The 14,681-nt window shown below is 43.3% G+C and overlaps 1 protein-coding gene across 3 annotated transcripts in view; it reads left to right on the top strand.

The window, feature by feature from the left end:
• Positions 1 to 14,681, top strand: part of LOC118425523 (protein NO VEIN-like) — a 54,265-nt gene that overhangs the window by 31,610 nt on the left and 7,974 nt on the right. For all 3 annotated transcript variants that reach the window (XM_035834416.1, XM_035834417.1, XM_035834418.1), the window contains 6 exons: positions 10,072 to 10,273; positions 10,975 to 11,129; positions 11,679 to 11,863; positions 12,355 to 13,415; positions 13,733 to 13,865; positions 14,145 to 14,286. In XM_035834416.1, the coding sequence (XP_035690309.1) occupies positions 10,072 to 10,273; positions 10,975 to 11,129; positions 11,679 to 11,863; positions 12,355 to 13,415; positions 13,733 to 13,865; positions 14,145 to 14,286 (1,878 nt within the window). The remainder of the gene's footprint in view (positions 1 to 10,071; positions 10,274 to 10,974; positions 11,130 to 11,678; positions 11,864 to 12,354; positions 13,416 to 13,732; positions 13,866 to 14,144; positions 14,287 to 14,681) is intronic.

The following is a 14,681-nucleotide window of genomic DNA, read 5'->3' on the forward strand; positions in this document are numbered from 1 at the left end:
CCATCGGTTGGAGGGAGCGAGCTGTCGGCTGGATGATCCTCAAGCCCAGAGACTTGGCTTCGTTTATGACGGTGTCTGTCACTTTCTCGGGTAAGTAGTAAGCTGTTTGTATGTCCACTTCGCTCAGACGCTGTATGGCACTGACTAGCCCCGTCCGGATCCAGGGCGATGCCTGCATCGAAAATTGTCCTAGCGGAAATGGTTGGCTCTGCAGGCAACAAAATCATGGAGTGTGTCACGGATTCTTAAAAATACTGCTGTAGTGTATGTTGTAGTATCATGGAAATCTGTCGTTCCTTTTTCACTTTTCCTAATTGTATGTTAAGCAAACGCCCCTGCAGTTCCCGGGTATGCTGATAGAGGGCTCAGACCATAGCATGTGATAACAAAAGAAACAAAAACCGGAAGATCAGTACCAAGGTCATGTTAAGACCTATCGTTCTAAACCAGAGAGTCACAGAACGGGTCGACACGGCACATACCACTGCACAAAGTGTATTCAATTCAGTCATTCACTCCATACCACTAGTAACTAGGTGCCATTAGGAGCCCCTTACACACGTGTACACTGTACAATGGTGGGGGATCGTAACAGGTCACACAAACGGGGGCCCAAACCTCCAAATCGACCTTGACCTTCGTCTTCAAAACCCCTATTCACTTGTGAAGCATCATAACAATCCATCTATGTTTCTAAAAGTTATGCTAGACCACAAATGTTCGGCAAAGTGGCGTCGGGCGTGGCGTAACTGGTAGAGCGTTCGGCTCGGAATCTAGAGGTTCTGAGTTCGATCCCCGCCGTGCCCCCCGACGTTGTGCCCTTGGGAAAGGCACTTTACACGACCTTCCTCACTTCACCCAGGTGTAAAAATGGGTACCTGACTTCGGTCGGGGAGGTAAAAGACTATATATACCTTCTGTCTGTACCGTGTATGTGGCGCTGTTAATATAAGTTACAAAACTTGAGTCCAGTGCCACATTGTCCTCGTCTGTCCAATAGCAAAATAGAAAAAAAAATGTTCGAAAACACAAGCGCACACACAATTAAACACGCACAGGCACATACACACACACACGCAAACACGCACAAATACACACACACATATACCACAAGCAACACCTCGATTTTTCATAGTAGAAACAAGCCTCACCTCGCGCATGCCTATTGTGAACGTTTTGGCCCATTCCGTCACCAGTTCCGGAAACGTTTCCACGAAGTCACCATAGAGGAAGAGTGTGACCGGCATCCTGCTCGAATGAGCTGCTATTGTCTGTACCAACTTGTGCGCGGCCTTGACGTTCATACCGACTAGAACAGCCAGCGCCAGGCGGGGGGCACCCGAGGGGGGAGCCGAGCAGCTGGAGTAGACCGTGCCCGGAGAGCCTACAAAACTCTCGGATGCCTTGGATGTAATCGAGAATAGTAATATTGATTATGTTAATATTGATTATGCCTTACAGCTAACTCAACTCGCCGACAATGAAGTGTGGCCAAGATTCCTGCTTACGTCTTGTAGCGCCAATGTCCTCTGGTGTCGTTTTGGTAGATGTTATGATCTTTCGACATTGATTACGTCCTTCCTTAATCTCGCCATTAAGACTATATGGATTTTTCGTTGTACTTCCCGCGAGTTGCATTTGGTCGGTATGGTCGGTGCCCAGAACACATTGAAACTATCTATATTTAGGTGGTATGTCTTCTTAGTCAAATATACTGAACAAATAAAATCGATAAAAAATACCTAGACTGTTATCGTAAACAACCCCCTGCTACAGCTCGCGGTACTCACCAATGGAGGGTGCATGGTGTTAAAGTCTCCGTAGTACCTGATTTCAGCCTCCCATTTTATAAAACTTTTGCCCTTCTTCAGTACTTCTTTCTCCAGACTTATCTTCTGTTTTTTACTCCAGCCTGTTGCTGGTTGCCAGGGATGAAACTCTCCGTAAAATCTGTATACATTGAAAAGTAAAATAAGTCATTTGTTAATCTGAAGTTGTTATTGGTTTATAATTCATCATAGAGGAGTGTTTAAAATGTTTTCGGCTTCAATCAAAACGATTGTGAAATCTCCGTAGTCATTCAAAACCTCTCATACGCCCGCAGAATTGTCGCCTGTTTCTGTAACGATGACGCTTAAAGCTTCTTTTATAGATAATTAAAGATCGTTAGTTGGGTGGTAAAGGACAGGGAAACTAAAGAAGAAACAAATGATCAGTCCTCTCTCCCTGTCCTGATTGAACTAAATCTGCAACCCATTATTTTTTCGGTGCACATCCTTGCCGTGCACTGGAAAACATGATATCGCTTTTATTTCCTGACCGTTTTGACACTGCAGCTGTACGGCCACTTCGAGAGAAGCACGAGACTTACTTGTCCACCCACTTGAAGGTTCCGTCTTCCAGCATCTTCTTTAAGATGTCGTACTCGGCACCCTCCACGTCAAGCTTGAAGATGACGTAGTCTTCCACCGCCGTGTTTTCCTGAATCCAGCGGGACAGGTCGACTGTCGGCACCGGCCGTTGATGAGACAACTTCCGTTGGCCTCCATTCTTGGTGTCTTTTTTCTCGTCATCGTAAGCAAAAAGTGTCCCCCCTCCCCACTGCATGTCCATTTTTTTTGTTTTTCCCTTGTCCGGGGACCAGGCTGACTCCGAGTAAGCCGTCATATTTCCTGGGGTGGTCACACAACAAATGTTTTAGAAATATCATAATCATGAAGAACAAGTTCTCTGAATGTGTGAGTTGCTATATTGATAGCTACGGTAAGAAAATGCATAAATTTTTGTATTTATTGCACTTTCCAATGGCCTAAAAATGTTTAGCTACTAAGTACCAAAAGCGTGTCTAATCAACAGAGACATTGTGGGTTGAAGTGAAACATAATAAAAAGAAGCCCCCCCCCCCCCCCGCAACATCAAACAACACCATAAAATATATCGTAAGATACATGTGCAGGAAAACATGGTATTAGGAGCCAACTAGTACTAGTCTTATTCCTGTATTCAAGAAGTGTACTAAGTAACACCTGAGTGGTACATGCATGGTAGACTATTATCATTAGTCCTTACCAAGTCCGAAACTAAAACTAGTAAAAGCTACCACGCCGGTGTTACATATACATCTACCGATTACTAAATTTAGTTCTATTTCTACAGTCATGACTACCTCCTATTGTCATTTTTACTAGTAAAATCAAAGCTACCACATGACATATTTTTCATTTTGGTATTTTCTCGTTATTTTAACCATCTCCTGAGGGGATTTTTTTTCTAAATCAGACGAAAATCCATAAAATGTATTTGTTCTGACCTAGCTAACATTCCTTGGCCTATCAGAAAGTAATGACTACATATCATCATAATCATTTGTATCACACATGCATGGTATTTTACGATGCAATCCTTGTTGTAAGCATTGTGTGTAGATAGAGACAACCGTGCCCCTCACTCTCTCTTTTACTCCATGTTGATTTGATTATATGGATGACATCCGCGCGGGCATCAACTTTTTTTCGGCCGTTTCCAAAAATAGAAATAACTATAAAGGCCAACAGATCAGTTGGTTATTTCATGACACAGTAACCAAAAACTACATGTTTGGTCAAAAATGGCAAAAAATCCCAAATCTAACAATTTTGCACACCATTAGTGTGAATGGAGTTCTGTGGGCACATGTTCTGCACATCTTAACACTAAATTTCAGGTCATTTGGTTTTAATACAAGGGCATAGGAGCCAAAAATATAAATTGTCTCTCTCCATTTCCGCCGTGGTCATACCTAGCATGCCTCTGGCAGGCAGGCACACACGTCCTAGCTCTTCACAGCCATACCGGAAGTGAAAAGAGACTCCTCCCACTTCCGCCTGTGGCTGTGCTCCCGTGAAACCCCAGTTCTTTTTCTCGCTACGCAGGTTACACACACGCGTTTCTAGCTCCGCGTTTTTTCGCGTTTACTTCTATTACAAGTTTCGTTTGAGTGTTAATAGACATGTCTAGTCTCTAAGTTCTTAGTTTCTTTGCTAATACACTTCTGGGAAGTGTTTTTTTCGTGCGTGAGGAGGTTTGGTCGCGTCAAATCTTACGCAGCTCCGACACGTGTGACGGGCAACATGTCCAGGCACGCATCCGCCCCCTCGCCCCTGGAATCTTCGACGGAAGCTGAGCGCTTGTTGGCGTTGTGCGAGTCTCTTTGTTTCCGGCGAGTAGCCAGCAAAACGAGCTACTACTAGGTGGGCGGACACCCGTGGCTCCGCAGGAGTGGAATGACCAGCATCCTCCCATGCTAATATTGACGTGCGGTTGACCGACCGTTTTTCGGCAGAGTTTCCCGCGGCGGTTTAATAGGAGAGCGGCACGTCGCTCAGAGAGTGTTCGTTCACCAACATGTCGAACCGTGTCCGCGTTTTTTTGGGTATTCGTAGTAGTTATCAGCGGTTTGTTTACAGCGACGTCTAGGCTTCGTCTCCTCGACCGCTTCGGCAGCATGTTCCAACCGCCCGCGGGCCCAGCTGCGCGGGCCCTTCCGCCTTTTATCAGGTAAGTTTGTTTCCGCGGCATACTGTCGCCGCGCGTAGTCCTCACTACACCCCGTCTTGTGACCGATATGTGTTTACGGAAATTTCCCGCAGTATTTTTACTTGAGCAGCTCCACTTCCGTGTTTGTATAGTGGCGAGTATCCTCGCCTGTCACGCGGGAGACCGGGGCTCGTTTCCCGACACGGAGCCAGGAAGCAGATGGGTATTTGAGTAGTCACGGAGTGTCTATGATTCATTATCCTTCATTACCAGGTGAGCAAGCTCGTTTGAGTCCTGGTCATTGTTCAAATTAGTTTCACGTCAGGGTGTTTTTGCTCGTTCCTCGAGCGACATATGCACAGAAGCTGAGTGCTGTTTTGTCGTCACTATATTGAAAGTGTTTAAATGCTGTGTCCCAATCCACGTGCATACATTGCTATGAAAGTGTTTCAGGTGAGCTACGCTCGCACCACATTCCTGCCTGGGTGGAGACGTTTGCAGTTCCACCGAGTCCACTTCGGCAGGGTAGCGCGGATGTGCTGCCAACACAATAATGGTGCACCATGTGACACCTTTGGGACACAACAGCAGAGAACCCATTCCAACCAGTCTTCCTCGGAATTTGGTCATGGGTCACAGCAGCATAGGTGTCAGCGGACACGAGAATGTATCTGAGATGTAGTGCGGCCTTTTCGGAGCCCGACGATTCTCACACAGCCGGCATGCAGACCGGGAGTGTGACTAGTATCAGCCGTCGTTTCTTGCTCTGCTGGCAGACCGCCATCAAGACGTACGCAGGGCCGTTTATGAGCCATGCTGCTGGAGACTGCAGGCCTAGGCCACATAGAATCATCCTGACTGGCGCTGCAATCGTCTACGGTTCCAGGGCGCCTTCCGCTAAGCGGACACAAGCACCGAATGCAGCGATGGTAGGTAAGTGTATTCCAAGCCATGCTGCAGGTGAGTGGAAAGTCCAATTCAGGACTATAGCAACGTGCCTAACCATAGGCGTCAAGCTGAGGTACATGTATGTTTTTGTTCACTTTCGTGGTGCGTGTTATACTCGCCCAAATGACTTTTTGCGGTGTTTTTTAATACTTCAATCCCGTCTAACAGGGTCAAAATGACCGTAGGAGGCACCCAGTGCCTTTTGGCGAGGATTTTTCTCACGCTGGCAGTCTCGTAGCGACGTCTCTGCCAAGTTTTTAAAGTAATCCGTTTCATACCGTTCATGAATTTTCTCAAATTCTTGAGTTGTTGATTCTTTGTTTACTGAGAACGTTATAGTACGTTCATGATTGTGCCAGGTAGGGTTGGAAAAATGTTTCTCCATGGGGAGAGCTTATGCAGTAAAGTTATGTGGTTTTCATTGTTTTACTGCCAGTACTTCCAGTATGGAGCCATGCTACGCCTCTTTAGAGGTAAATGAGGGTTTGTTAAACCCATTGTTTTCGCTCCGCTGTTTATTGTTGACTGTTATGCAAAATTTGCTGTTACTACTTGGCTTAGATCGCCAGGTTGCTTAGCATTTTTATGCAAATGTATTGGAATGGATCGTTGAGCGCACGTTCCGTAATATTTCTCGTTCGGGTCACTCGTCGTCACTGTCATGTAAAATTTTCGTGGCTACGTTAGCGTTGATCGCCATCGTGTTCGACTTTTCTTAAAAGCTCCTTGGTTATTCTGTTTCAAGCTGATCAAGCAGCTTCCGCTGTTTCAGAGTTGTCTGACCATTTTAGGTCTTCGCGGTTTTCGTTACTTGGTATGTTACTTGAGTTTCTTTTCGCTGATGTATGTTTTCGATTGTTTTCGCTCTCGCGTACCAGTTTTCGATTTGTTTTCGGGTCTTTTAGACGCGCATTTTCGCCGTTTTTTTTGTAGGCTAGCCAGGCGTTGACCTCGGGTGTTAGGAAGTCTCACGCTTCTTTTGAATATTTTACCCTTTGAATATTTTACCGCTACGGCGGTGGCCGCTTTGGAACGTGGTGTTAGGTCGGACTTCGCCATCAGCTGTTTACGTGTTAATCTTTTTACCATTGTCATCACAAGCCGTGTGCCTTATGAGTGTATGAATGAAAGACCTTTGTGGTACATTCTTTTCTCGACGGACTAGATAGGCTGCCTTTCAAATAGGCCTTGTTCAAGCATCTCTTGTTCGTCCGTCGGGTTCCAAGTTCAAGCTTAGCTCATCCTGACCACATCACATTCGTCTGCCGTCAACGCGTATGTTACATGTCCATTGTAGTTCATGCGACAATCGCTACATGGCGCTGTTTTTAGGTCAGACTTTGCGTGTATTTTTAATATGGCGTCTCTCGCACTTGAGTGACTCGTCTTCTGACGTGCAACACATTGTCTTTGCCGCGTTGTTTCATCGAGCCTTTGTCTTTTTTACCCGGGTTACTTCCATGGTTTTTTGTATACCGTTGTAGTTTTTCTGATGTGGGCTACGCCAGCCGTCAGTTTCGGTTTTCGTCTGTGCAGACGGGATTTTAGCGCTTCCGTAGTAGCGCATCCATACTCGGCTTTCGAGTTAGCGTGTTCGTTACCTTGTACGGTACCGGTCATCTCCGACGACTTTTACAGCATTCGAACGTGTTTCGATTTTGCACTCTTAGCCATGGGCTTTCTTGTTCACCCACACAGTGGGACGAGTACTTTTTGTTACGGCATTAACCGTTAATGATTGGTGCGTTCATTTCAGGTACTCAGCCGGCCAGTTATACTTACTGCTCTTGCTGGAAACGGTAGGCGGCTTCACAGAGTTTCGGGTCGTTCCGTATTCACGCGTTACTTCACAAGGATTCCGGTGTTTTTCTTACAGGCGTGTGCTTCGATCTTCCCGGATCGTTTCTACAGCACGTTCCCATAGCAACCTTTGACGGTTTGCCCAGTTCCTTGCCCACAGGTCAAGGCGGTTTATGTGTCATAACGTTATTTACTTTCTTGCCAGAGAAAGTTTTATAGGACTTCTGTCTCTGTTATGAAGATTTGAGTAAAATTGAGTCGATTTATTCCTCCTTTTCATCTTTTTTCTTTTTGAATGAATCAGGTGGTACCCAGCACGAGAGTACACATTTTATATTCATTTGAATTCTCCTCTGACCAAGCGTGTCAGGCTGGTGCTTTCCTGTGGCGTTGAATTTGCTCCACAGGTGCTCGCCTGAAATAGTTCTCTTCCAGATCCCATGCTGAGACTCCATGCTGAGACTCGGTAGGAAGAGTCCAACATTTGGCATTTTCAGATGCGAATAGAACGTCTTCGTCTTCACCAAAATGGATCGAACGACCTCTTTTTCACACTTGGGTTATGGTTTTTCCATATACAAGTAAATGACCAACAAGGTCTTCGCCAATCAGCATTCCCTGTACTTGTTTTGGGCTATTAATTAAAGGTGTTATGCCTTGTGTTTGCAAGCTCTTTTTCATAGAATATGAATATTCCGTTCTTTTCAGACATGGCTTGTTCTGCGAGCTTCTCAGCTCTGGAATGCTGTGCAGTTTTCTATCTGCATCTAGCAGATTTGGATCCAATGTTTCTTTTCACAGGACACTTTTTTTAGGAGGGCTCCGACCTCTACTGCCTACACAGCCAGGGTTCTGTCTAAAGTAATGATGAAGGCAGCTAACTGGGCTTTTGTTTTGACATTTGGAATGTTCTGCAACAATTTCTTTTTGTCTCTCTGGTTAATCAGTACTGGCCTCTGCTATGAAGTCATGCTAGGTATGACCACGGCGGAAATGGAGAGAGACAATATAAAATTGGACCAACTTACGTGCAGGACAATTGTGATTGTCTCTCCTCCATTGAAGCCGTGGTCATACCCGCCCTATCTTTGTGTTGCAGGTTCTGCATTGGTATATGCCCGCCCTAAGTTCTTCGGCCAGTACTGCAGCTGGATTCAAAGTAACTGGGGTTTCACGGGAGCACAGCCACAGGCGGAAGTGGGAGGAGTCTCTTTTCACTTCCGGTATGGCTGTGAAGAGCTAGGACGTGTGTGCCTGCCTGCCAGAGGCATGCTAGGTATGACCACGGCTTCAATGGAGGAGAGACAATCACAATTGTCCTGCACGTAAGTTGGTCCAATTTTATATTATTTGCCTGCCTGAGGGTATTTCAGAATCTTTATTTCTAGAACATTCACTACATGTCTTAAAATTGTACTTCATGGATAATGTAAATATGTCATTTTTTAATAGGAACTGTACTGTCTTTGGCATGCGGCAACAAATTTCACTACCAACAAGAGAAAAAGAAAAACCCATGTTTAGCAACAGAAATTTAACCTGTAAACCCTATTAACCTTGCATTTTTGAAAAAATGTAATGATATATCAGGTGAATATCTAGAGATGTTTTGTCTACTTACAAGGAACTACCTCTGCTATCTGCAAAATAAACTTACCTTTACAGTTTATCCAAACTGTCTTCAGCTTGTGAGAATATCTTCAGATGATCTTTTCTTCCCTGGTGGCTGCTGCGCTCGTCAGAGACGTGTGCTCGGTAGCCGGTTCTGACAGCATGTGACAAACAGCTTTGAAACAGTCTAGCTTTTTGCGATATTGATTGTCTGAACCTGGCAATCTGAATATTGATGTTTAGTAGGTTGTTTACGCCCTCTTTTTGTTCAGTGATACTTCATGTGACTCTATTATTTTGTATGAGACGAAAAAGGAATATTAGAAAAAGTATAATACCACACCCTGTTCTAAAATTGAGTCAGTTTACAGAAAAACATCACATTTGAACCATGCAGTGTGTTCAGATTTTGCAGAGGAATGCATTCTGCACACTATTACATTATGTGTATGCATAGTATGACCTTTTGTGTGACTGACAACCTTCTCATGCCTTGCAGGGGATGAAAGACAATTTAAGTCTCAACAGTCTGCACAGTAGCTCACTTCAGAAAAATAAAAGTTGCTTTGAGACCAAAACACAGCCTTCCTTATTTGGAAATGGAAGAAAAGGAGAAAGTTGTGGTTAGAACGGTTACATCGGCCTCTCTGTTCTTTTACACAGCAAATTATAATTTGACCCAGTGAGGTCTTCACGCCTCATTGAAAATGAAAAAAAATCTTGAGATCTTTCGAGACAATCTTGAGATTTTTCGAGAAAATTTTGAGATATTTTGCAACAATCTTGAGATTTTTCACAACAATCATCTTCCAGAAAGTCTCGAAATTCTTTGGTATGATTTGAGATTTTTGCCATACATCTTAAGACATGGGATTTTAGCAAAGCAACTGTCAAAATATCTTGAGATTTTTGCAAAGCATCTTAAGATTTTTCTAAAACATCACAAGATTGAGTCAAAACATCTCTAGTTCAAGTCAAAACATATCAAGATCTAATACAAAATCTCTAGATTTATGGCATAAATTTTAAGATTTTTTCATTTTCATTGAAGAGGGAAGACCCTAACTGTAAGTCATTTTGATCCATTGAGTACCAGAGAAGTTTCTCACATAATATCAGATATGTAGGTTTAATCTGTAAAAGGCTACAAGCATTAGTCCAAAGTCATCCAATAATGTTATTCCCTTGTTCTTTCAGAGCAAATCTCGGGAGCTTCTGATTGGTTACCTGGTGTTCATCAAGAGCCAATGGGACCTGCAGCCTGATCACGTCAACCTTGACCGGCTGAAACCGGTTGCCCAGGTGGTGAACAACAAGGGCCTGATGACACCATCCTCCCAGCCCGTCCATTTCACACCTGCTTATGGGAACAGACTAGACCTACAGAAGAAACTGCCTGGTGAGACCTTGTTTGAACAAAAAAACTTAGTCTTATTTCTGTGTTGATATGTCATGAAGATCCATCCACAGCTTCTTAAGTTGTGCTGTCCATCAATAAGCACCCACAAATTTAAGCAAAACAGACTTAATAGACTTTCTGATACTTATGACCCCCTCCTGCAAAAATGGCGTGTTCCTGACGTCACTGCTGGAGATAGGGTCATTCTGTCCGTCGACCGAAAATTTAGGGTAAGTCCCTATATTAATTCGTGTTGGAAAGAAAGTTTAGCAATTTCCATAATGTATTCTACCAACACAGATGAACTTGCTAAGATAACTGTCTTAAAAGTGGTATCTCACTGCACTCGGGGCACCAGTGCGGCACAGCAGGGTTTGTTCACTGCGGAACTGTTATGTTATTTTTGCCGATTTTTTTATAATTTGAATATTGCATAAGACATAAAAGTATGACTCAGAAGACAACAAAATACACAAAACTTAAGAAAATTTATTATCTCTGAAATCTTTTGAACCCCGCAGTGCCACACTGGTGCCCCAAGTGCACTGAGGTACCACCTCTAGTGAAAGTGGACTCTATGTGAATTAAAACAACCTGTGTGTACCTGCTGGTTGTGTAAAAAGAATTCTACTATACCCTATATTCTACCAACCTGATGAAACTATTTTCGGATGAGTTAAAACCTTTGTTATCTCTCCCAGGTAACGAGTGGACGCTGCTGGACAGCTGTTACCTGGGCACCTCCACTCCCGCACAGCACACCGTACAGACATGGAGACATTTCTTTGTCAAGCTGGGAGTCTTAGACTTCCTCGCTGTGAAGAAAGAGAGGGTCAAGCTGTCTACTGAGCAATTGGTAGGCTGAAGATGTTTATGTTCTTGAAGATTTTTAGCTTGTTTATATTTTTAAAATTCAGTGTATGATGATGACAAGAGAATTTGCTAGATTTCTACTTTCACATTAAAAAACAAACAAAAACTTAACTTTGTTAATTACCAGTATTAGCCAAAGAAGAAAGAACTAAATCTGGATAGTTGCCAACATGTCTATGATGCAACATGTCTATGTTGATAATGATTTTTTTTTTTATTTCTTAAGACCCCCTTTCTTTTAGATGTCAATCACTGAGTAACTGTACAGCAAAGAAAATTGAAGTTATGTCACTCTCCATTTCATTATTGGAATATGATGCAAGATGTTAAAGTATAGTTTGCAACAAACTAAGAAATGGTCTTCATCTAATATGTAATTAATTCATTAAGCAATCTGTTGAGTTTCTAAGCAGTTACAGCCTCGCGTAGAAAGGAGGTGTAAGGAAAGTAGCCTGGTTGCTGGGAATTGGCACTTTGAATTTACAGTTTGTAACATATGAATGTGCTTTAAAAGATTAAACACTCCTTTCAGGGGAAATCTCCATGGAGCACCTTGAGTTCCTTCTGGCCCAAGTCAGACGAAGGGTACGAGGTAGAGGACTTCACCTGTGCAGAGTTCTACAGCCTGGTCATGGCTGATCTCACTGCTGATGTCAGGACTCCACAGATGCAGATTCTGTTTGAGATGATTGACAAGGAATGGGACGGGAGCTACAGGTAATGATTTTGTAATGTATTTTATGAGCGAAACTGTTTTTTTGCATTGTTGTATTGTTTATTTATTTGCATCCAAGGAATCTCTGACAAGCAGTGCCCTGCTGTCACTGAGAGACCTACCCTGGTAAAAGAAAACATATTAGGTATAATGGTACAATGGCTAACATGCAATTCAGCCTTTGGCTGCAAGATGTCATTCACTCACTATATTTTGAATTCTGCTGTATCACTGGTGTGAAGAAATAACTGAGTATGGTGTCAGACTCATCGTAATCACATTACAGTTGGCCATAAAATTGACTTGATCCCTTTTTGTTGTCGAGACTATTGTTTCTTTATGAACTGTTAACAATGAATGGTACAATCAGTGGTTGTAAAATTGGGAGTTGGAGTAACTTAAGCCATGAATGTGATGAAGAATTATTACATCATCATCATAACATGCAAATGTTACTGTATGAATAGTATTTTCTTTTCTATACTGATTACAGGAAGTACTCCACTGCCCAAGTGTTTGATCCAAGTGGGGTCAAATTGTGCGACGCCGAGTCCTCTTTCCTCATCCATATCAAGACTATCCCATGGGTTCCTGGGATCAAAACCTCAACTCTCCCCAATACTGCTCCAGATGGTTCTGCTCAGCTCTTCTACAACAATGTGTTCATGCGAGGAAGTGAGCTGTATGAAAAGACTCGTGAGCATATCGGCTTGCTGGCACATCATGTGCCATATCTGACCGCTGCTGTACAGACTGAGACAAGCAGCTTTGGCCAAGTGCTCCAACTCCAGCAGTCTCTGACAACTGATAGGCTATTGGCCATTGTCAAAGGTTGGTGCACGGGGGAGAAAAGTCATGCTGATCAAGACAAGGTATCAGGGCTGGAGTTTTCGACATCCCTGGGGCACATCAAGTGTGTGTATCACTACCTACAGCAGAACTGCAACCCCACTAAACTGCAGGAGTTCTTCAACAGCCATCCCGGCATTTTTGTGCCGAACGTGACCGTCTATAACACCACCAGTGTTGTGCATGGTAGGTTCTACCACAAGTCCGACACCTGCTGGGCGGACACTTCAGGCATGTTCCTGAAGTACCAGGCTCTTTCTCACGGAAGGATGGACTGCAGGAAGATCCTGCAACCACTGTACGACGATTTAGCTGCTTTCTTCTGTGCATCCATCAAAGTGGATGATTCGCCATCCATCTCAGAGTATGTAAACCTTCTGGAACACGTGGTCGACACAATCGTTTTACCAGACAACAAGGACGTACATGACGTATTTACGGTGTACGCCACGCTAGGTGCAAAGTGCATCAGTGCCTCTCCACTTGGAGGCAACATACAGATCAGTGACCAGAATGTTGTGGAAGCTAACGTGAAGCTGTTGGTTGGTGAGCTTGAGAAGAAGCGAGTCTTCCCCACCAAGGGGAAGAAGTGGGTGTGTCTGGAAGACAAACCGATGATAGCAGACGATCGGCAGCTGGAGGAGATGTTCCGAGGAAGAGACGACAGAGTGCACTTCCTCAACTTCTCAGAAAGGACAGGGAAAGGTATGGGACGGACAATGTGAATCTGATAAAGTCAGAGGGTATTATAATGTTAGTCAGTCAAGTACAGACTAGGACATGTTACTAGTATTACATAAAAATACAGTTCACAATTCAAAAGGAAATTTCATTATGTTCAGAAAACTGTTATGTATGGTGGTTTCAATATATCAATTTTTGTTTCAAGTTTACTTCTTTTTATGTGACCAAAACTTAGATATCTAAACATACTATAATTCTCATGCTCACAATGCTTATCATTATTATTGAGATTTACTCAACTAAATTACTAAGATTCATTTTTTTGTTTCCCTTTTCAGCAGGGAAACAGGTGCCTTACCAGAAGGAGTACAGAGACATCTTCCTGAAGGCGTGTGGTATCCGCTCTCTGAGCCAGTCTGTTCAACAAGAATACATCCCCACGATGTATATACCCTGTCCAGTGTTGCAGAAGTATGTCATACTTGCTGAATTCCACACTTTCATCTAGCATCCATGATATGTGCAACAGTATACAGTGTTGACCAGTTTTGCGAAGTTTTGAAAGATTTTGCCTTGGAATTCGTACCTGACTTTGACTCTATCTGAATTGCAACAGGGACAATACAATGTGGTCACTAGGCAGCTAACAAGCTGGAGATTAGTTTTTATTTAATGCTCTGAGGAATATTAGTTGAGTGTACTGCTGTTCATCCAGCCTTGTGTGACGTTGCATGTGCACTGTTATTCTAGGTACGTCCACACGGTGGTTCCGTACATCCAGCGGTTTCTGCTGTCCCGCGAGGAACACCTGGAACTTCACGACCAGCTGCTGGAAGCGGGTGTCAATACCAACTTACAGGCCATGATGTTTGTTCAGGTGACGAGGCTGGAGGTATGCTGTGCTTCTGCTGATGTCACCTCTTCTATGATTGTTCTAAAAACCTGCATACATGTATATACGATGTGTTGTCATGGCATTACTTTTTATTAATAAGAGAACGTCTTGATAGCTTACAATGTGTAATACTTACAGTTTTTATATTGATGATGCTTTGATTGTTTACACAAAATGTAGCTGTCAAAGTTTCCCCCACTCAACCACATAGGAAAAATGCAGATAGGAAACTTGTATTTTATGGAAAAGGACTCCAGGAAGAGTAGTAGTTGTATGTGAACACTAAAGGAGATTCCTTAATAAACAAACAAACATAGGAAACATGCAGCTTTAAGTGCAGGGGTTGTGTGGAAAGTGGCTTTTGATAAAAATTTATTATTTTTTTAAAATTT

This window comes from Branchiostoma floridae, chromosome 11 (assembly GCF_000003815.2).
Source record: "Branchiostoma floridae strain S238N-H82 chromosome 11, Bfl_VNyyK, whole genome shotgun sequence".
NCBI lineage: Eukaryota > Metazoa > Chordata > Leptocardii > Amphioxiformes > Branchiostomatidae > Branchiostoma > Branchiostoma floridae.